At 45.5% G+C, this 24,694-nt stretch overlaps 1 protein-coding gene across 1 annotated transcript in view; it reads right to left on the reverse strand.

The window, feature by feature from the left end:
• Positions 1–333: 333 nt before the first annotated feature.
• The window catches only part of prox3 (prospero homeobox 3), a 108,493-nt gene continuing 84,132 nt past the window's right edge, over positions 334–24,694 (reverse strand). The window contains exons 6-7 of the mRNA XM_084333458.1: positions 4,066–4,171; positions 334–3,755 (exon numbers count right to left, since the gene is read on the reverse strand). Coding sequence (XP_084189584.1) covers positions 3,582–3,755; positions 4,066–4,171 — 280 coding nt within the window. The 3' untranslated portion in view covers positions 334–3,581. The remainder of the gene's footprint in view (positions 3,756–4,065; positions 4,172–24,694) is intronic.

The raw sequence follows: 24,694 nt of genomic DNA on the forward strand, positions 1-24,694 counted from the left end.
CTAACATTACTCCACTTACATGTGACTTCAGTTGGCAGAATTTAAGTGAAATGGTGTGTGTTCTGCTACACATTCTAGAATTCAGCCGCAAAGCCTCTTTTCCCATCATTTTTAATACACTGATAAATTCCAAACATCAAAAATTCACCAACGTTTGAAAATAACGAGGCACAGAGCAAGAGTGCAATCTGTACAAAAAGAGAACATTTAGAGCAATAATAAGATAAACAAAAACAATACAATATTCAATATAGAAACGTGTGCATTAGAACATGTAATCACAAATAGCCTTACATACATAACGTTTCAAACTGCATGAAGGAAAAACCAATACAAATGTAAGCCATTTTTATTATATATCAGTTCACCAAGAAAACAAAAACATACATTTCGATATTTTAAATTTAATATTTTGTCCTTTTAAAAGAGAATTGTAGAATAGTTTTAGATTATTACATTATGCCACCATGTACAAAAAGCTCTATAATTTACCGCTAGACAGAAAGGAGGAGGATATACAAGCCAAGAGAATAATTTTTTAAACATTGATCACTTTTCCGTATCAGCCCAAAACAAGGGCACCTCGAGTTCTCTTTGTCACTTTACAATAAATCAAACAGTTAGGATATCTACTTTTAAAGGGACAGTTCAGATTTCTGGACCCCTAGCCCTATTTCTTACTTACAAATGATGATGTTGAATGGTTCTCAGCACAAGCACCATACATTTCAATGAGCATCAGTCAGCTTTACAGACTTGTAGGAGGCTTGATCCCATTGACTTTGCAATGGCTTGTGGCCAACTATTCAAAATCTGAACTATCCCTTTAACCTGTGGGGAATACAAAAAGGTTCCAAGAAATATCAATCAGGCAAACTTACTTCCTCATTGTCAGAACTATATTACTCAGTAGTTCCTAAGGAATTTATGAGCCCAAATTTTACTAAATTTAATTCTAAAAACCACGAGATGAGTCACTCATAGAAGAATCATTGGAGCGTTCACGTGGATTTTATCAACCCTAAAACAAAGCTATGATTTTTACAGTCTCAAATGTTTTAAGTAGATGAGCACTTGAATTTAGTCACGAGACAGTTGTACATCCCGAAGACTGGACAAATAACTTAATTTATAACTTTTAAGTTAATAAAGGATTATTCATTATGTTTCATAATGTATTCAACCGCATTTTACCGCCAAGATCTGGGTCCATATTCACAAAGGTTCCCAGAGTAGGACTGCTGACCTTATTCTGACTAACTGAATGATGCTGACTCTAGATCAGTGCTCACGCTTTGAAAGGATTTGTGAAAATTAAGCCTGGAATCTAGAATGTTTGAAACCATTTGGAACCTGTGCCATGTTGTGCCCGTGGAATGCCTGGTAAATAGCCGTCAGCAGCACGTTACATAGACTTGGAATGGATAGAGAGGTCACTTCCTGTGATCTCCATTGCCTAACACCTGAGGTAGCTACTATAATGTTGCCACTGGTGTCATGGAGATGAACATTGTTACAAGCTAGAGTTATAAGAAGGGGATGGGCCAGTGTCATCATAGAAACTTTTGAAAATGACCTCCTCAACCCTATCTGTTCTTATGATCCAATCTGTTCTTATGATCCAATCTGTTATTCTGATCAAATCTGTTATTCTGATCAAATCTGTTCTTCTGATTCAATCTGTTCTTATGATCCAATCTGTTATTCTGACCCAATCTGTTATTCTGATCAAATCTGTTCTTCTGATCCAATCTGTTCTTCTGACCCAATCTGTTCTTCTGATCCAATCTGTTCTTATGACCCAATCTGTTCTTATGAACCTAGCACAAGACTCAGATAGTCGGAATATTCAACAACACAACTAACTGTCAACGGGAATGTTCACTGAAATTGTGCAGATGCCATGGAAACACATTATGGTTGTGTGTCTTGTGTACTTCACCATGGAAACACATTAGGGTTGTGTGTCTTGTGTACTTCACCATGGAAACACATTAGGGTTGTGTGTCTTGTGTACTTCACCTATGGAAACACATTAAGGTTGTGTGTCTTGCGTACTTCACCAATGCATATTGCCATGACTACGCTCTAGAAGTTTCTAAGTCAGCCACCAAGCATTACAGCATGAAGATCTGTGCGGGTCGAACCTTTCTATCCATTCTAATTCTGTGTACTGGTCCCATTCTTCAATACGTGCTGTCAATGAGTAAGTGAGTGTGTGTGTGTGTGTGTGTATTTCCTCCATCGGTTATTCAAAGTGTGGTTTGGGACCCACTTGTGGGTCTTGGGAAGATTAAAATGGGTCCCCAAATGATTCTCTGCAACCATCACATGAAACCAAAGCCTTGTGAAGTCCATTGAAAAACAGACATGTTGAATAAAACACGTAGGCAGTCGTTTAAGAGTTTAAGCCAAATCACTTCAAAATAACATTTATTCTGAAAATGTGGGTCCCCTGAAAAAAGAAGGTTTGAGAAGCACTGTTTTAAATTACTTGGTCCCAAGGGGAAGAAACAGTTTTTGTCACAAACTTAATTAAAATGAATGCTTACTAGGAGACACAAAATGGCTACCAATAACGGTTGCAGAGGGGCACTATGACATCATGTGAGAACAGAGGATCATGGGATTTTGTGATACCCGCCCCAAAGGACAAGCAGGCAGTAAAATGTTCCAATACAGGATGAGTCACTTCACAGCTGTCATGTGTGTGTGTGTGTGTGTGTGTGTGTGTGTGTGTGTGTGTGTGTGTGTGTGTGTGTGTGTGTGTGTGTATGTGTGTCTATTCTGTGTGTGTCTATTCTGTGTGTGTGTGTGTGTGTGTGTCTATTCTGTGTGTGTGTGTCTATTCTGTGTGTGTATGTGTGTCTATTCTGTGTGTGTATGTGTGTGTGTGTCTATTCTGTGTGTGTATGTGTGTCTATTCTGTGTGTGTGTATGTGTGTGTCTATTCTGTGTGTGTATGTGTGTCTATTCTGTGTGTGTGTGTGTGTGTGTGTGTGTGTCTATTCTGTGTGTGTATGTGTGTGTGTCTATTCTGTGTGTATGTGTGTCTATTCTGTGTGTGTGTATGTGTGTGTCTATTCTGTGTGTGTGTATGTGTGTCTATTCTGTGTGTGTATGTGTGTGTTTGTGTGTATATTGTGTGTGTGTATGTGTGTAACAGAGGAATGTGTAACCACATTACCCCACAGGGCACTCAGGAAGTCTACAACTATCCACTACAAAGTTTTATATAGTTTTATATTATAGATTTATATATTCCCTTTTTCCTGTATGTGCGTGTTCCTTCCTGTGGTGTGCGTGCAAGCATGTATGTATGTATGTATGTATGTATGTATGTATGTATGTATGTATGTATGTATGTATGTATGTATGTATGTATGTATGTATGTATGTATGTATGTATGTATGTATATATGTATGTATGTATGTGTGTGTGTATGTGTGTGCGTGCGTGCATGCGTGTGTGTGTGTGTGTGTGTGTGTGTGTGTGTGTGTGTGTGTGTGTGCAAGCATGTATGTGTGTGAGTGTGTGTGTGCGCATGTATGTGTGTGAGTGTCCGTACACTGAATGGGATCTAACCCACGGGGCAGCCTGGCAGTCTGAAGCTATCTGGCACGGCACTGTCCAGTTTACAGACTATTTTATATATTCCTTTCTTCCAGCAGGGGTCACTGTCTCTCCCTGTCTGGATGGCAGTGTAGAATTCTCTCAGAGTGACCTCTGCTACCTCTATAAACCTCTCTGGGACCTGAGGTGAGAGAGGGAGAGAGAGGGAGAGGGAGAGGGGGAAAGAGGGAGAGAGGGAGAGAGAGAGAGAGAGAGAGAGAGAGAGAGAGAGAGAGAGAGAGAGAGAGGGTGTGTGAGTAAACAAGATGGGTATTTTCACACACACACACACACACACACACACACACACACACACACACACACACACACACACACACACACACACACACACACACACACACACACACACACACACACACACACACACACACACACACACACACACACACACACACACACACACTCACTACATGCACACACACTCAACCTACCTGATAGACATTGCTCTTGTTATAGTGCATGTTTAGTATTCGATACAGCTCTGTGTCCCGACCCATATGCAGCTGACTCTCTCTGCCCAGGCGAGGTGCAGCATCCCTGTGTACAAAGTAAAGGGTTGGGGGGGTGGGGTGGAGGTTGTTGTGAGTAAATATTTTATTCAGCCAAACTAATTATGCTGCATGATGTATTTTCTCACTTGTATATATATCCCTGTGAAATCAGTTAAGAGAAGAAGCTTTTATTGGGATTATACTGCTGTGCAAGACAACAACACAACAACATGACCACGGCACGCCCTGATATTAATAACAATACTGTAGCTGAGGGGTACAATTCCCTGACTGTATTGTTAGATATGATATTTAATACCACTACCTCATGTACTTTAACTTCTGGCCACCCAGTACAAGATATAAGTATGATGAACACTTTCCCACCTGATGAAACGAACCAACACAAATGGACCAAATCGAATATTTAATACAGCAAAGGGTGTACACAATATTCACTTAATTACATTTATGATTTGAAATGTTAAGTATGCACTTTTATGGCAAATGAGTATTCGTAGGTAAATCAACATTGAATGTCCAATCTCTGGTTGCGCAGGGAGTAAGTATACAACCTGGAATATTTAGGAAACGATAGCGACAGTACTTAAATAATTATAGCTGGATACACTAAGGGGGGGGGGGGGTCCCGCTGGTTGTAAGACAGTAGGAGGGGGGGGTTAGAGAAGTCGCTGGCGGTATCCCATCTGGCCGACGGTGTCTTGGGAGAATCCAAAGTCTTAGACCCAGTGCCCACAGAACTTCGGGCCGTAGACGAACACAGCTGGACCCTCTGTGGAACGGTATCTGCCGGTCCACAACGGAGAGACGTGGTGCGACCTCACGTGTAGAGCGCCGCCTCACCTGTAGTCCTCTCCGGGGGGTAATTCCAACACTCGACAGTGTTGGCCTTTATCCATGGAATAATCAAAGCACATAAAGCATAATCCAAGAGCCGTGGAAGGCTCGCCGTCGTCGGGTAGAGTAATCCAATATACAGGTCCAGTCGCTCTTGACCCGGAGCTCCTCGGATGCAATCACCACTAGGGGTCTGACCAGCCTGGATAAGCGTCCAGATAACGTCAGGAACGATGGGGGTACTGATAACTGTAGAACTCGAACCGAACGATGCACCATACATAAATAGACTATTATTAGCTTAATAGAATACGTCCAACTCGACGGTATGGTGCCAAACTATGACCATTCAACTATTAATCTACACGATATCTCAATGCCTATTCTGGGCCAAGTAGGCCCTACTACACCGCACGTGCTTCGTGGGGAGGCTTTGCGTCTGTCACTCTGTTGGAGGGTAAAGAACTGGACTAAAAGAAAGTTCTACTTTACGAGCGTCATATATATATGCGCTATGAACAAATAGTACCACACGTATTTCGCCCGGCATATTACTGCGCGGAACCGGGGGCTGCCTCGACATGTTAGGCGGCACGATTGAACTTGAACCTAGGGGTATGGCAACCTGGCGCCAGGTTCTAGTCCAATGGTAGAATGAAACTATTATGGGCTGTTTAGTAGAAACGGGGATATTCAATGCATATTGTACAAGGAATATACAGGGGATATCAAACGATATACAAATACAATTAAATATATATATATAAATAAATATACATATTCGGTTTAATCTGATCCTTCACAACAGCCGCCCCCTAATTAGTCCCACCTAATTAGCTAAGCAGAGACAGATTAACCGCACTGTCTTCCACTCAAGGTCCGCTGTAAGGTCAGTCAACTCACAAAGTCATAGGGTCATGGTCATCATCGATAGTATCTGGGAGTCGGGGCAGTTCTATGAGCCTCGCCACGGGCCGTGTGTAGGTGCGCCCTTGGACGAGTACTTCAGCTGCTCGGACCTTGCCATCGGCACCGGTGATCACTTTGCTTACGCGGCCAGCCGGCCACATAGCTCTGGGGAGTGACTGGTCAACTATCATGACGACTGTGCCTTCTGTCAAATTGTCTCTCTCTTTTACCCACTTCTGGCGGGTCTGTAGAGACGGTAGGTAGTGAAGTAGGAAGCTGCTCCAAAACTTGTCAGCTAGTACTTGGCTGTACCTCCACATTCTTCGGCCGTTCGCTTCTTCGGGCCTGTACATTGTCTGGGGTAGCGCGGGGTCCAGCCGCCCCATTAGGAGTGTGTTGGGGGTGACTGGGTCGACATCTGCTACATCACTGGAGACGTAACCGAGGGGTTTGGAGTTCAATACTCCCTCGATCTCCGTGAGGACTGTCATGAGGACTTCCTCTGCCACAGTCTGGGCTCCGAGTACGGCATACAGGGCTGTCTTTATAGAGCGTACTTCTCGTTCCCAGGTTCCACCGAAGTGGGGTGCGTTCGGGGGATTAAACTGGAAGTCAACCTGGGCTGGAGCGAGGTGGGTCTTAAGTTCTGGGCCCATAGCTTGGAAGCTCTCTCTCAGCTCTCTTTCTCCGCCTTTGAAGTTGGTCCCGTGATCAGACAACAATGTAGACGGTTGTCCTTTCCGTGATATGAATCTCCGGAAGGCCATAAGGAATGAGTCTGTGCTCATGGTCGGAAGGAGCTCGATATGTATCGCTCTGGTGGTCATGCATTTGAATACAATACCCCACCGCTTCTCGGTGCCTCTTCCTCTCTTTATATACAACGGGCCAAAACAGTCCATGCCTGTGGAGTGGAATGGCTTGTCGCCGATTCGGAGGCGACAGGGGGGTAGGTCAGCCATCCGTGGTATGCTGGGCTGCGCGCGCCACTTACGGCAGTCTAGACAGGTTCGCTGGAAGCGCCGTACTGCTTCTCTCCCTTGTAATATCCAATAACGACGTCTGATCTCCGCGAAGACTCTCTCTGCTCCGGCGTGGTGCACATCCTCGTCGTATTTCTTTATGATCAGCTCTGTGACCTTGTGTCGGCTGTTCAAGACGATCGGGTGCTTAATGTCATCTGGTAGATCGGGGGCTCTCCGCAGGCGACCACCCACTCTGATGAGATTATGTGCGTCACTCTCTGGTGCCAGGTGAATCAGTCTGCTGTCTGATGGGACGGGGTTTCCTCCCTGTAGACAGTCTAGCTCATCGGGGAACGAGTCTCTCTGGGCTCGTTGTAGTAGAAGAAGTTCTGCTTCTTCGTAGTCAGCTGCTGACATGTCAGTGGTGGACTGAATCTCTGGGTGGTGCCGCAGGAATGTCCTTTGTTGCGCACTCTCTAGGGTAATGCAGTCATCTATGTTCGGGTCTGTGGAGGCGACAGTGCTCAGTCCACAGAACATAGGCTTCTTGTTCTCAGCCTCCTCTCTACTTGCTTCCCTCGGGGTGGGCGTAGGCCAATCTCCTTCCGGGAGCTGGAGGAATGCTGGTCCGTCACTGTAGATGTTGTGACGGGTTAGGTCATCCAGGGACATTCCCCGGGTGATGACGTCAGCTGGGTTGTGTTTGGTATCCACATATCTCCAGCTTGCTTCTTCTGTTAGTTCCTGAATCTCGGTGACTCTGACTCCCACGAAGGCTTTGTATCTGCATGAATCAGACTTAATCCATGTGAGTACTGTCGTGGAATCTGACCACAAGATTGTTCTATGCACCGGAATGGTGAGTTCACGTTGGATTAACGTGGCTAGATGCGCTCCTGCGAGGGCTGCGCAGAGCTCTGGACGTGGGATAGATTGTTGCTTACGTGGGGCTATCCTTGAGCGGGCCAGTATGAAAGCAGTGTGTATCTCTCCTCCCATCTCTTGGGCACGCAAATAAGCAACCGATCCGTAGGCTACTTCGGAGGCATCGCTGAAGACGTGTAGCTCAATCTCGCATGTCTCTGGCCTCACCGTGGATGGGAAGTAGCTGCGGCGTATATTAACACCTGGGAGTGAGCGGAGTTCCGTCTCCCACTCTCTCCATGTTGAGGCAAGGTGTGCGGGTATTGGGTCGTCCCAGCCCTGGTCCTTGTCCCATAGTGCTCGTACAATCATCTTTGCCCTGGTGGTGTAAGGTAGAATACATCCCAGCGGGTCATATTGTCTGGCGAGTGTTCTGTACACACTCCGTCTGGTGGTCGGTATCGCCGCCGACCTTCCTTGCTCTGGAGCCAAGGGTTTGTGTCTATAGTGGAGCGAGTCTGTTTTGAAGCGCCAGACTAATCCTAGTGTCATTTCTTGGGCTTCTCCTGGGATTGTCGCCATCCAGGTCTCGCTGCTGGCAGCCTTGTCTGCGGAGGAGAGGCTGCGCAATACGTGCGGGTCACTGCTGGCCCACTGCCTGAGATCAAAGCCTCCTTTGATTAGGGAGGCGCGTAACTTGATTAGGAGAGCCTCGGCTTCTTCTTGAGTCGAGACGCTTTGTAGACAGTTGTCTACGTAGAAACTGTTCTTCACACTGTGTTGGACCTCTTCACCTGCTGCTGGGTCCTCTGTGACGTGTTTCTGTAGTGCAAATAATACTGGGGGGTCGCTGCTGGCCTGCTGCCGGAGATCAAAGCCGTCTTTGATCAGGGAGGCGCGGAGCAGCGCACGGCGTCGCCAGTCTATTTTCTTCTCGACAGGCTGCAGGAGTGTGGTGTCTCCTTCTTCCACTCTGGAGTGGAGGCAGCTGGTGACTGCTGTTCGGTTGAGAGATTTAGCGAGGGGGCCTTGCAATGTCCATCCTAGGCGGGTCTCGACTGCTGCAGGACAGCCCCGGGGACCTGTATGGACCCGGTCAATCGGGACTATGAGTTCTGCATGGTCGGAGCCTATCAACAGGGTCGGGGTAGCGCCGTTTATGAGCGGGATAGGTAATTGGCGCAGGTGCACATATTTATCCATCAACTTGGTGACAGGGTAGGTGTACTGCGAGAGTCCTATTTCTTGGCTGGTGAAAGCATTTGTGATCTTGTACTGTCGCTCTGGCTGCCCGTTGGCTGCGATAGTGAAGGAGACATTCTCGCCCTTTATCGTCTTCAAATCTCTTCTTATTGTCCGAATCGTCATTTCGTTCTTGCTCCCCCGCAGTCCCAGTTGAGTCGCAGCGGAGGCGAGCAGAAGGGTCTTCTCTGACCCGTCATCAAGGACGGCGTAAGTGTCCATGACTTTATCCTGGTAGCTCAATGTCACACGGACTACCTTTAAGAGCACTTGAGCTCCGTTGCTGCTGGCGGGGTCAATGTACATGACACTTGCCTTGGTGCCGCTCCGTGGTGCAGGTGTAGGCCGTCTTCCGTTACTATCGTGTAGTATATCTAGATGGGCTCCATCGCACCGGCTGCACCTTTTCTTTAGGCGGCATTCGGCTGCCATGTGGGGCCGCGCACATCGATAACAGCGCCGGTTGGACTTTATCCATTGGCTCACTTCTTCTGCATTCATCTTTGTGAATGTGTCACATTGTGACAGCCAGTGTTCTTTCTCACAGTAGGGACACGCTATCTTCCACTTCTCCTTCCTCGAGGGGGTGCTGTGACTCTTACTGCTCGGTACTGACTCTGATTGGTGCATGACAGTCACCGATCTTCTTCCATCATTTATTCTCCTGGGTCCCTCTCTGGAGCTTGGCGTGCTCCGCCCGAAGGTGTCCAGTCGTAAGCTGCTGACCTCTCTCGCCAGGAAGTCGGCCAGATCAAGGAGGGATGGCTCGGGGCCGTCGGGATCTCGGTAGTCCCTCTGCCGCCGAAAGCGCTCCTGTCTTGCGGGTGGCAGCTTCTCCAAAATCCTCTCAACGTTAGAGTTGGCGTACAGCTCATGCCTGCCCTTCTCCCGTTGAGCTCCCAGCATCCCCACCAGGGACTGCACTTTGATTGACAGGTCATCTAGTGAGCGATTGTCTGTGGCTGGGGGTAAGCGGTCAATATGCCTTATCTCCTGGATTACGTAATCCCATATACGTCCATATCTTTGATCCAGCGCTGCAAGGGCCGCTGTGTATGGGGTCGAGGAGGTAGCATAGGCTAGCGCTATATTGTGTGCTCGCTGTACTTTCAGGTGCTTCAATAATATTGCATACTTGTGGCGTTCATCAATGACATCCGCCAGCATTGTCTCTAAGCACATCCGGAGCTCCGTGTACTGTGCTCGACTCTCATAGACGAAGTCTGGGATTGATGGCGTGGCGTTGTATGACGCCGTGGATGGCGAATACATCGGCGAGCGTTGGGGGAGAGACCTCCTGGGCGAGTCCCCTCTTGCGCCTCGCTGTGGGCCGGTACTGGCAGGGTACCATGGCCCGCTGGTCCAGGTACTGTTCCTCGGGGCTGGTCGTGCGTCGTGCTCACCCGTAAATAGAGTCGGGGGTCTGTAGCGCAGCGCCGCGGGGGTATAGCCTGGACTGTATGGGACCTCCTGGTCCGGTGGAGTACTGTGCTGTCGTCGGGCTTGGTTCTCCTCTTCTCCCTCTTCTTCTTCTATCAAATCTTCCAGATCTTGTAATCGTTTATTTAGCTTCTCCGCAGTGTAGGCCGCTCCTTCCTTGTAGCTGGGTCTCGCTTGGACCGGTATGGGAAGGGGGTCTGCGGGGGGTCTAGACTCGGTCTGTTGGTCAAGTTCAGGGTCGCTTGCTCGTTGCGGTGACGCTGCTCTTGACTGCTGTCTCGACGAGTTCCTTGAGCCCCTGGCGGAGGGAGAGGGAGTTGTCCTTTTGATCAGCTGCTCTATTAGTTGCGCTTGTAGTCTGTCGCGCTCTGCGTCTCTTTGGGCACCGGCAGCGGTGCGCTGGGCGTCGGCGCGGTCTCTTGCCATATTCTCTTCCATCTGGAAGCGTCTCATCTCCAGACTTATGCGCTGTTCTTCGCTCCGTTGCTGTGCTTGGAGGTGTTCGCGCTCGCTGGTCGCCTGGGCTTGGAGACGTTCGCGCTCGCTAAGCGTCTGTGCTTGGAGCCGATCGCGTTCGGTAGAGGCTGTCAGGCTGACGAGGAACGCCTGTTGTAGTATCCTCTCCGCTTCGCTGGGGGAAGGCGGTAGTGGAGGTGAGCCGCTCCTGCGTGAACCGCTCCTTGGGGTACTCGTTGGGGAGTCCTGGAGCTCTAGTTCCTCGGCGCTCTCCTCTTCTTCTTCCGTGCAGAGTTCTCTCTCTGTAGGGTTGTCTTCCTCCCGGGGCGTGTCGGGGACTACTTCTTTAGTAGTGGCGGGGGGTAAAGGCATGTCAATTCCCTCCTGGTCTCCACCGTGGGCTTGGTCAGTTACATTAGGACCTACTAGGGCCTCTGTGGTCGGGGAAACCTGGTCGTTAAGGTCAGACATAATTTTACTTTCTACTTTTACTACGTTTACCGTTTGTCGAAGGCTAGGTAGTTGACTGACAGTGTAAGCCTCTAAGTACTGAGGTGTCTGTCGTCTGCGCCGCGGGCGTTCTAGGTTAGGAGGATCGTTTCGTGGAGTGTTCATCATAGGCCATTTCGATATTAATAACACTATATTAATATTACACTAGTTACCATCCGGCTCGAAGGACCAATTGTAGCTGAGGGGTACAATTCCCTGACTGTATTGTTAGATATGATATTTAATACCACTACCTCATGTACTTTAACTTCTGGCCACCCAGTACAAGATATAAGTATGATGAACACTTTCCCACCTGATGAAACGAACCAACACAAATGGACCAAATCGAATATTTAATACAGCAAAGGGTGTACACAATATTCACTTAATTACATTTATGATTTGAAATGTTAAGTATGCACTTTTATGGCAAATGAGTATTCGTAGGTAAATCAACATTGAATGTCCAATCTCTGGTTGCGCAGGGAGTAAGTATACAACCTGGAATATTTAGGAAACGATAGCGATAGTACTTAAATAATTATAGCTGGATACACTAAGGGGGGGGGGGGGTCCCGCTGGTTGTAAGACAGTAGGAGGGGGGGGGGTTAGAGAAGTCGCTGGCGGTATCCCATCTGGCCGACGGTGTCTTGGGAGAATCCAAAGTCTTAGACCTAGTGCCCACAGAACTTCGGGCCGTAGACGAACACAGCTGGACCCTCTGTGGAACGGTATCTGCCGGTCCACAACGGAGAGACGTGGTGCGACCTCACGTGTAGAGCGCCGCCTCACCTGTAGTCCTCTCCGGGGGGTAATTCCAACACTCGACAGTGTTGGCCTTTATCCATGGAATAATCAAAGCACATAAAGCATAATCCAAGAGCCGTGGAAGGCTCGCCGTCGTCGGGTAGAGTAATCCAATATACAGGTCCAGTCGCTCTTGACCCGGAGCTCCTCGGATGCAATCACCACTAGGGGTCTGACCAGCCTGGATAAGCGTCCAGATAACGTCAGGAACGATGGGGGTACTGATAACTGTAGAACTCGAACCGAACGATGCACCATACATAAATAGACTATTATTAGCTTAATAGAATACGTCCAACTCGACGGTATGGTGCCAAACTATGACCATTCAACTATTAATCTACACGATATCTCAATGCCTATTCTGGGCCAAGTAGGCCCTACTACACCGCACGTGCTTCGTGGGGAGGCTTTGCGTCTGTCACTCTGTTGGAGGGTAAAGAACTGGACTAAAAGAAAGTTCTACTTTACGAGCGTCATATATATATGCGCTATGAACAAATAGTACCACACGTATTTCGCCCGGCATATTACTGCGCGGAACCGGGGGCTGCCTCGACATGTTAGGCGGCACGATTGAACTTGAACCTAGGGGTATGGCAACCTGGCGCCAGGTTCTAGTCCAATGGTAGAATGAAACTATTATGGGCTGTTTAGTAGAAACGGGGATATTCAATGCATATTGTACAAGGAATATACAGGGGATATCAAACGATATACAAATACAATTAAATATATATATATAAATAAATATACATATTCGGTTTAATCTGATCCTTCACAACAAATACAATATAAAGTAAAATAAGAGCAGCACTGAACGTTTAGAGAAGTTATGTCCAGTGGGCAAATGAACAATAACAATTACAATTAGCAGAATATGGTCTAGCAGCAACACAAGATGCAAACAAGGATCAATAATCAAGTATCAATAAACAAGTATGGCACTTTGCACCCATTGCACGGTAGAGAGTTCAGTCAGTACGTGTTGTGACTTTTTGATAATAACATAATTTGAACAGCTTGAAATATAATTTTTTATTATAGCAAAAGGTGTGTAAATGAATTGGCATAAATATGTTCTATAATAGCCTTAATGGATATTTACGTTAAATTGTTTATCTTATTGTTTAGAATAAAATTACATTATAGGCTATATTTCTGTAACGCACCATTTTTGCCCCCAGTGGTAAGTCAGTTGAGCGCAGGCACAGCCCCACGCTCCAACGTTAATTGGAGACGCGTGCCGCCTGTAAAAGTGTGTGTTTGATCGTTCGGGAGACGTGACAATTTGTTTGTTAGATATAGAAGCCATGCCTCGCTGCTGCTCTGCCTAGAGAAACTTGTAAAGGGAAAACAAATGAAACTAAATGGATTTGAGAACTACATTGCTGCCTCCTGTTCGTGAATGAAAATGAAGAACGAAAACTGTGAACTTTGAATAATCATGTGTTTTAATAGAAAGAGGACCTTGAACAGTTTATTGTGCAAACATAAAGTGGTTGTCCGGTACTACGGCTGCTAAAAAGCTAATAGCATCACCCTGGATTCAACCTGATAAAATGTGCCGGAGGGTATGGTGTGGTATGCTGTGGTGTTCCACAAGGAAGCATACTAGGACCGCTACTGTTCCTAATTTATGCAAATGACATGTCGTCAGCTTGTGACTGCAACTTGTTCCTGTTTGCGGACGACTCAGCCCTGCTGGTCTCTGACAAGAACAAGTTACAGGTTGAAAAAACCCTCAGCTCGGAACTAGGCAGAATCTGCATATGGCTCGCTGATAACAAACTATCATTACACATGGGCAAAACAGAGTCCATTCTCTTCGGTTCAAATAACAAACTCAGCAAGACCGACGGCTTCTCAGTTACAGTGGGTGACAATATTGTCACAAGGAAAGATGAAATTACCTACCTGGGTTCCATCCTAGAGGCTAATCTCTCCTGTGACAAAATGGCATCCAATGTAATAAAAAAAGTCAACCAACGAACTCGATTCTTGTACCGGATCTCCTCTCTGGTAAACAAGAATACCCTGAAGACTCTGGCAGGAGCACTCATTCAGGGGTACTACGACTATGCTTGCACCTCATGGTACCAAAGCACCTCAAAGGCGCTAAAAACTAAATTACAAACATCTCAAAACAAACTGGTCAGACTACTGCTTGACCTTACTCCTAGAACCCACCTCACCCCTGCCCACTTTGACAACCTAGGATGGCTTAGAGTAGACGACAGAGTACAGCAACTTGCAATGGGCCTGGTCTACAAGATACACTACACGACCAAGGTACCCATGTACATGTCAAAATACTTCCCAAAGGTCAGTGAATACCACGATCACAACACCAGAGGGAGCTCCACAAATCATGTTAAACCCAGATTCGGCTCAAATAAGGGACTAAACACGTTTCACAATTATGCCACATCAATGTGGAACGCCCTACCCAAAGCTGTAAAGGAATGTGGATCACTACCCACTTTCAAAACCTCTCTCAAGGGACACCTACGGGAGACTGCAATTCAACACTGGCCCCTGTAAATATCCTAACCCAACCCCCTCCAATGTACAGTCATTTACCTAGTATGGTTTTGTCAATAGTCCAATGTACAATTTTGTTTGTTTGTACAGTGTCCCCCCCCCCCCTCAATGTACAGTTTTGCTTGTTTATACAGTGTGCCCCCCCCCCCCCCCCCCCCAACCACCTCCAATGTAAATTACCCAGTATGGTTGTCAATATCCCAATGTACCCAACCCAACCTCCTCCAATGTACAGTTTCTACGTCAAATGTATATACTCCCTTTTCTTGACTCCTTCTGTATCACAAACAGTACTGTATTTGCAAATCTGGTATGTCATAAATGTATAGATGTAGCAGTACTGACTATCTGTATGTCATGTATGTCATATATGTCCTGATGAATTGAAAATGGGGGACCCTGATGTAAACAAGACGAAAGTCTTTCTCTGGTCTGCATCCCCTTAACAATTGTGTGTATTGAGCTGTACTGTATTGTACCCATTCTGCAATCTGTTAATAAAGTTTTCAATCAATCAATCAATCAATGGATTCTTACATATCTTGATGTGATTTACCTGGAGATATCTACCGCACGAATTCTAGGTATTAATGAAGCCAGCATAGAAATCTGGTTAGGGGTGGTGGAGAGGATAAAACATTATATGAACTTTATTAATCTTTGGTATCAAACGGAATAATGGATGTATTCAAGGGGGGTCCGGTAGGGGGGGAAGAACGAGTAAGAGCATGTATGTGTTTTATAGTGGATGGCACCAGGGCACACAGAGTAACGTTAGGGAAACCCCCTCAGATGCTGTAGTGTCAATTGTCCCAACATCAGAAAGAGGCACAGTTTTGCTGCAGACAGCAACGGTATGGATTGAAACACCCACACGCAGAAAAACTTGGAATCCTGATCGGAGGTGATCACTACTGGAAAATCGTCACTGGACGAATGGAGACACTGGGTGATGCACTAGTTGCGCTCGAAAGCAAGTTTGGATGGTTAGTGCAAGGAACTGTCGCAATGCTGTGTGTCACAGAGACGCCAGACGTGGACGTGCTGCACGTGAGCCTGGGAGAGGAGCAAGCGCTTTCAAAACAGTTGCGCAGCTTCTGGGAAACGGAATCCCTCGGAATTGACATGTCAAAAGAAGGACGCGCTACTGAAAATTGAGGAGTCAATCAAATACACGAACGGGAGATATGAGGTTCGGCTGCCATGGAGAGAGGAACAGGTGATCATCGCTGATAACTACGCCACAGCTGAGAGTAGATTCGCTCACCTGGTACGAAAATTCCATAGCAACCCCGTACTGTACCATAAATATAATGACGTCATCCAAGAGTATCTAGCCGAGGGAATAGTAGAACAGGTGCAGTCCAAACAATCAGAGAACCCTATTTACTATTTACCCCATCATGCTGTAATTAAAGATAAAAGAGAAACTACAAAGTTAAGAGTAGTATTTGATGCGTCTTCACATGGAAGAGACTGTCGGTCTCTTAACGAGTGTCTCCAAACCGGCCCCAATTTAAATCCAGACCTGTTAGGCATTCTAGTCAGATTTAGACAGTATAAAGTGGCCCTCATGTCAGACATTACGATGGCCTTCCTTCAGATCTCTCTAAACAAACAGGACAAAGATGCATTGAGATTTCTCTGGACCACCGGAGAAACATTGTCAATGGACCAAATCAGCATTCTGAGAATGACGCAAGTTCCATTCGGAGTGTCCTCCAGTCCATTTCTATTAGCAGCCACAATTCGTCATCATCTAAAGAAATACGAGAATAAATATCCAGAGGTCGCAAAAACCCTAGATGAGTGTCTCTACGTAGATGACTATATCTGCGGTGCGCACACAGTAGAGGCGGCTTTAAAAATCACTCAAACAGCCAAGGAGATCATGTCTGAAGCTGGAATGGATTTGTGCAAGTGGAAAACGAATTCAAATAAGCTGCAAAGAGAATGGACACAACAAGTGAAAAATGAACAGGTGGAAATCAAAAGCCAAACGCCAATGAAAGTGTTAGGATTGACATGGAGAACTGAAACAGACGACTTTGTGTTTGAAATGAAGGATTTAATTGAACATTTAAAGGACAAAAAAGACACAAAGAGAGGAGTTCTCCAATCCGCAGCACGAATCTTTGACCCAATAGGTTTTTTATCCCCATTTAGCATTAGGGTAAATAGAATAGAATAGATCTTTATTGTCATTGTTACAGTTGTTACAATGAAATTAAAAAATGCAACCCTAGGTGCTAGTAAAAAAATTAAAACAGTCCTAAACACAGTATTAAATATAAAAACAGGGGTGGGGCATAAATAACATTAATAAAACAGGGGGGTATAAAATATAACTGCACTATCCCTTAATGTTGTGTGTGTGTGCGTGGGGGGGGGGGGGGGGGGGGGGTGCAAGGAGACTGTTGTTTTAAAATTTTGCTGAGTTTAGTGCACATATGGCCCTGGGATAAAAACTAAACTTCAGTCTGTTAGTCCGGGTGGGCATGACGCTGAAACGCCTGCCCGAGCGCAGCCGCACGAGGTGCTTGTTGCCCGGGTGGTGTGGGTCCTTCAGTATTTTTACTGCTTTTTTGAGGCAGCGGGAGTTGTATAGTCCCTCCAGTGAGGGGAGGGGGCAGCCGATGATCTTCTGGGCCGAGTTGACGACCCTCTGCCTGTTCCAAGAGATGTGGGAACGGGGTCTCGACTGGGACGCACAGCTCATAAGCAGAAGTTACACTTCACAACTGCAGAATAGTGACGACACGCTTTTAGACAAAGAGGTCCACATATTCTGTGATGCGAGTGAAAATGCTTATTGCGCAGTAGCCTATTTGCGCACGACAGATATAGATGGAAAATGTGCCACTAGTCTAATAACTGCCAAAACTAAAGTTGCTCCATTAAAGAAAATCACCCTACCTAGACTAGAACTGATCTAGACTAGGACAGTTTGTATGTGAACATTTTAAAATGCCTGAAATCAAGACACACTATTGGACAGACTCAATGATCGCTCTCCATTGGATCAAAGACACGGCTAAACAATGGAAGCCGTTCGTTCAGAACTGAGTGATAGAAATTCAGAACCTGACCCTCCCAGAGAACTGGGGGCACTGCCGTGGGGCACTGCCGTGGAGCAGAGCACCCGGCCGATCGCGGCACACGGGGCTCCAGCATAAAGACACTAAAAGATTACTCTCTGTGGTGGCACGGGCCACAGTGGTTAAGAGAGCCGACCGGAAAAAATATGTCAAAAGAAGATATTGATGAAGGAGTGGATTTGGAGGAGTGTGTGGTGCAAAGCCAGATAGTGAAAGAGGAGAAAGCATGTGTTTGGGCCCGCTATTTGACCTGGAAAAACACAGCAAACTCAATCGAGTCCTGCGCGTCACGGCGTGGATGCTGCGTTTTACATACAATACACTGTATGTATGTGCGCAGAGGAAATCAGAGAGGCGGAGAAATACTGGACAAAACTCTCCCAAACAGAAAGCTTCCCAAAAGAACAAACAGACTTGTTAAATGGAAGAGAATTGCATAGAGGCTCAAAGTTAGCTTCTTCCCCCAGGCCATCAGAGCCTTGAACACTGAACTCTCCACACACAAGCACACATGAGCACACACACAACACACACACTGTACACGCTCACACACTAGCAGCCACTTTAACATGAGTACACACACACACACTCATGCTGCACACGCTCACACTTATGGTCACTTTACAAAAGGAAAGGTCACTTTAAGAATAGTAATGTATAACTTGAGATTGTATAATATAGCATTGTATAACAGTGTACATAAAGACCCAGTGCCTCATCCGTAGCTAACAGTGTATTGCACTACCACAGGACCTAGCATGTCCTACCATGCTCTGTAAATAACTCATGTACATATACCGATATGCCCTACTTTGTTTACTTGTTTTATTGCACAATGTCGTTCTATTGGATTCTTATTATATATTACTATTGTATTATGCACATCGTTGCGGGCAAGACCCCCCGCATTTCATTGTATACTTGTATGCCGTGACAAATAAAACTATTGACTTGACTTAATGAGGCTAAAACCGTTCATAGACATGGGGGGGGGGGGGGGGGGTGCAAGGAGACTGTTGTTTTAAAATTTAGCTGAGTTTAGTGCACATATGGCCCTGGGATAAAAACTAAACTTCAGTCTGTTAGTCCGGGTGGGCATGACGCTGAAACGCCTGCCCGAGCGCAGCCGCACGAGGTGCTTGTTGCCCGGGTGGTGTGGGTCCTTCAGTATTTTTACTGCTTTTTTGAGGCAGCGGGAGTTGTATAGTCCCTCCAGTGAGGGGAGGGGGCAGCCGATGATCTTCTGGGCCGAGTTGACGACCCTCTGCCTGTTCCAAGAGATGTGGGAACGGGGTCTCGACTGGGACGCACAGCTCATAAGCAGAAGTTACACTTCACAACTGCAGAATAGTGACGACACGCTTTTAGACAAAGAGGTCCACATATTCTGTGATGCGAGTGAAAATGCTTATTGCGCAGTAGCCTATTTGCGCACGACAGATATAGATGGAAAATGTGCCACTAGTCTAATAACTGCCAAAACTAAAGTTGCTCCATTAAAGAAAATCACCCTACCTAGACTAGAACTGATCTAGACTAGGACAGTTTGTATGTGAACATTTTAAAATGCCTGAAATCAAGACACACTATTGGACAGACTCAATGATCGCTCTCCATTGGATCAAAGACACGGCTAAACAATGGAAGCCGTTCGTTCAGAACTGAGTGATAGAAATTCAGAACCTGACCCTCCCAGAGAACTGGGGGCACTGCCGTGGGGCACTGCCGTGGAGCAGAGCACCCGGCCGATCGCGGCACACGGGGCTCCAGCATAAAGACACTAAAAGATTACTCTCTGTGGTGGCACGGGCCACAGTGGTTAAGAGAGCCGACCGGAAAAAATATGTCAAAAGAAGATATTGATGAAGGAGTGGATTTGGAGGAGTGTGTGGTGCAAAGCCAGATAGTGAAAGAGGAGAAAGCATGTGTTTGGGCCCGCTATTTGACCTGGAAAAACACAGCAAACTCAATCGAGTCCTGCGCGTCACGGCGTGGATGCTGCGTTTTACATACAATACACTGTATGTATGTGCGCAGAGGAAATCAGAGAGGCGGAGAAATACTGGACAAAACTCTCCCAAACAGAAAGCTTCCCAAAAGAACAAACAGACTTGTTAAATGGAAGAGAATTGCATAGAGGCTCAAAGTTAGCTTCTTCCCCCAGGCCATCAGAGCCTTGAACACTGAACTCTCCACACACAAGCACACATGAGCACACACACAACACACACACTGTACACGCTCACACACTAGCAGCCACTTTAACATGAGTACACACACACACACTCATGCTGCACACGCTCACACTTATGGTCACTTTACAAAAGGAAAGGTCACTTTAAGAATAGTAATGTATAACTTGAGATTGTATAATATAGCATTGTATAACAGTGTACATAAAGACCCAGTGCCTCATCCGTAGCTAACAGTGTATTGCACTACCACAGGACCTAGCATGTCCTACCATGCTCTGTAAATAACTCATGTACATATACCGATATGCCCTACTTTGTTTACTTGTTTTATTGCACAATGTCGTTCTATTGGATTCTTATTATATATTACTATTGTATTATGCACATCGTTGCGGGCAAGACCCCCCGCATTTCATTGTATACTTGTATGCCGTGACAAATAAAACTATTGACTTGACTTAATGAGCCTAAAACCGCTCATAGACAATGAAGGCTTCTGCGCATCGGAGGACGGCTTCAGGAAACCAACTGGGCTTACGCACAAAAACACCCTCTCATACTTTCCGGGACTAACCCCTTCTCCCTTCTGGCCATAAAGAGAGCGCACAACGATGTATTCCACTCCGGTTTACAAGACACCTTGACACAGGTGAGAGAACAGTTTTGGATCATAAGAGGACGTCAGTTGGTGAAGAAAATGATAAAACAGTGTCTCATCTGTCGAAAAAGTAAATTAAAAGCAGGCCAACAATGTACTGCACCTTTGCCCAAAGATAGGGTGACAGAGGCCCAGCCATTCGAAGTAACAGGTGTAGATTTCGCAGGGCCATTATATGTAAAGCCCCAGAATAAAAAGGCATATGTAGCTTTGTTCACTTGTGCAGTGACAAGAGCTGTGCATTTAGAAATAGTATCAGACCTCAGCACAGATTCATTTCTTTTAGCCTTTCGGCGATTTGTAGCGCGACAAGGAATCTGTACCACGATATATTCAGACAACGCAAAAACATTCAAGCGTGCAGACAAAGATCTGAGAGCTATATATAATTTAATAACAGATAAGAACTTAAGAAGATACAGGAGTTCTTTGCAGAGAAAACCATCACCTGGAGATTCATAGTAGAACGGGCTGCTTGGTGGGGTGGAATGTGGGAACGCATGGTGAGGTCAGTGAAGGTGTGCTTGAGAAAAGTGTTCGGAAAAGCGTTTTTAACATTTGAAGAGCTTCAAACGTTGCTCACTGAAGTGGAGGCAGTTGTCAACTCAAGACCCCTCACCTTCACACACGCAGAGTGCGGAGAGTCTTCTCCACTAACCCCAGCCCACTTCTTGGTGGGACAGAGACTCACGACCCTACCTCCACTGCCCACTCCCCCGAGTTACCCCGCTAACGCTGACGCAGCTAAGCTTAACAAACGGTTACAATACCGTCAGAGACTGATCAACAGATACTGGATTCGCTGGAAGAAAGATTATTTAATGGAGCTGAGATCAGCACACACAGCATCTGCGACCAAGCCCAGCACATTCAAGGTGGGCGACCTGGCTTTGCTGTACGAAGACAAGCAGCCAAACGTGGAAAATGGGTCGCATCGAACAGGTGTTCATAGGACGGGACGGAAGGGTTCGTTCATGTTCGTTAAAACTCCCCAAGAATCTGGTCCTGAAGAGACCGGTACAGCTGCTATACCCTTTGGAACTAGGAGAATGATGACGCTTGGGAGCTCATCGGGGGGGAGTTTGTTGTGAATTTTTGATAATAACATAATTTGAACAGCTTGAAATATAATTTTTTATTATAGCAAAAGGTGTGTAAATGAATTGGCATAAATATGTTCTATAATAGCCTTAATGGATATTTATTTACGTTAAATTGTTTTTCTTATTGTTTAGAATAAAATTACATTATAGGCTATATTTCTGTAACGCATCATTTTTGCCCCCAGTGGTAAGTCAGTTGAGCGCAGGCACAGCCCCACGCTCCAACGTTAATTGGAGACGCGTGCCGCCTGTAAAAGTGTGTGTTTGATCCTTCGGGAGACGTGACAATTTGTTTGTTAGATATAGAAGCCATGCCTCGCTGCTGCTCTGCCTAGAGAAACTTGTAAAGGGAAAACAAATGAAACTAAATGGATTTGAGAACTACATTGCTGCCTCCTGGTCGTGAATGAAAATGAAGAACGAAAACGGTGAACTTTGAATAATCATGTGTTTTAATAGAAAGAGGACCTTGAACAGTTTATTGTGCAAACAGTGTATGTAATTGTGTATGTGTTCATGTATATGTGGGTGGGGGTATATGGTATATGTGACGTGCTCTATCAAAATCAGTCAGATGGCGCATTTCTAGATAAACGTGGATTTATGTCAACATATTGACTTTTGGTAATTTTGTTTTGTCAGTTTTGTTTGATTTTAAATAAACAACATCTTGGCTTTCAGAATATCAAACAATTTTCTCCAGATTCAGATGATAATTACAGTTGGAGCTTGTAAAGACATGATGACAAGCAGGCAGCGAACACTTCAATCTACTCTGGTCCTACTCAGAACTCTCCCGCCCTCTCGCTCTGTCGCTGAGATTATGAAAGAGAGGCTTAGCTTCATACTTGTATTTTTGTATTTGTATTTATTGGTTTAAAATACAGAGACAGTGCATATTAAGGAACATTTGACTGTAAATATGCCAGTTTAGCCAAAGTTGGCTAATTTTCAACTGTAGTCTCTGGGGCAGGTGACATGAGCACAACAATAATTAAAACATAGTACAATAATTAAAACACAGTAGGAATCAGTATAGGCCACAATACACTAAAATACATACAAACAAATACATTAAAACACAACCCCTCAGTTAAAAAACATAGTACAGTAATTAAAACACAGTAGGAATCAATATAGGTTAAAATACACTAAAATACATACAAATAAATACACCAAAATACAACCCCTCAGTTAAAATGGTTGCACACTTGACCATCTCTCAACCATGATTTTAAGTTAGTTTTAAATGAGATGTAGCTTTGATACTCCCTGAGCCGTGTTGGCAGACTGTTCCAGGTGTGGGCTGCTCTCACGGAAAAGGCTGTCTGACTAAAAGCAGACCTCCTGTTTGGGACTACACAGTCCCCTCTGACTACAGACCTGGTATATCTATCAGCAGATGCTTTCTGTTTTATGAAAGTACAGAGGGGGGGAGGAGCCAAGCCATGTAGGATTTTATAGGTAAGGCAGGCATCTTTGAATTTGACAAGATTGTCCCAGCTCAGTAGGTTCTGGTTTGCTATGCTATAACAATGGTGGTGGCTGTTTGTTTTCCTGTCCAGAACTTTCACAGCCTGATGGTAAACTACCTGTACAGATCGTAATGTTGTACAGGAGGCTTGTGTCCAGCTAGTCAGACAGTATGTTAAGTGTGACATAATAATGGCATTAAAATACAGTGTTGCTGCTTTTGTTGACAGAGAGTTTCTGATGTGACGGAAGTTTGATAAGTGAAACTTTGCATTGTTTACTACCAATTTGATTTGTTTTTTAAATGTAAGGTTGGAGTCCATTTTTATCCCAAGGTATCTATATTCGGATACAACTGTCAACCTTTCTCCTCTGACATAGACATCAGGTGAGACAGTGTTCATCAGCCTCTTTGTAAAAAACATGCAAACAGTCTTTTTGGTGTTTAAATGCAGACATGAGTTAGTCAACCATTCAGTGACCGATGTCAACACCGCTGTTAACTTGTTTGCAGCTTGCTGCTTGGTTTCTGCATGGACATAAATGACCGTATCATCTGCATACATCTGGATGTCAGACTTATTGCATACAGCTGGAAGATCATTAATGTATAAACTAAACAACAGCGGTCCCAATATAGATCCTTGGGGGACACCAAAACCACAGCTAAGGGCAGAGGATGGGTTTTCGTCTGATTTCAAAATCAACAAAGTCTTGGCTGAGATGATAAATAAAACGTTGCCGCTTGTAAAGGCAGGATGACGAGCGGAAAACGGAGCAACTTAACAGCAGCACTGGGCTGTTTCTCCCCTCCTCCCCTCCCCTTTACTACAGGTGTCCCTGAAACAAATCTATGGATGAATGATAAGAGATCCAAAGCGCTTTACAATTTGTTACATTTTACCTATTCACTCGGAGGGCGGAGGCGACCATGCAAGGTGACAACCTGCTCATCGGGAGCAGTTAGGGGTTAAGTGTCTTGCTCAAGGACACTTCGACACACTGCCCGGGTGGAGCGGGAATCGAACCAGGAACTTCCGGATTACCAGACGACTGCTCTACCTCCCTGTTTGTAACACAGTTTGTAAAGTTTGTAACACAGCATGGTCATTACCAGTGGCGGCTGGTCCATAGAGGGGGCTACGCCGTTGCCCCCCCCCCCCCCCCTGGTGGAAAGTGGTTTTGGAATTTTCTATTATAGTAGATTTCGACCACTAAAAATATAATAAACATTTTTAAAATAAATAATAATTACTCATTTTAAGTGTGTTTAAAATGCACAATAACGTGTAATATATAAAATATAAATCATTGTTTGTGCTACCTGTTCATCCCCTCTCTCTTCTGGGGCGCTAGAAACATCGCCCCACTGACTGGGCGTCAGTGCGCAACGCAGCCAATTGAAAAATGCACATGGCAACATAAATGCCCCTAGCAACAACATTTTGCCAATCAGCGTCTT

Source organism: Notolepis coatsorum (assembly GCF_963971535.1).
Source record: "Notolepis coatsorum genome assembly, chromosome: 1".
Lineage (NCBI taxonomy): Eukaryota > Metazoa > Chordata > Actinopteri > Aulopiformes > Paralepididae > Notolepis > Notolepis coatsorum.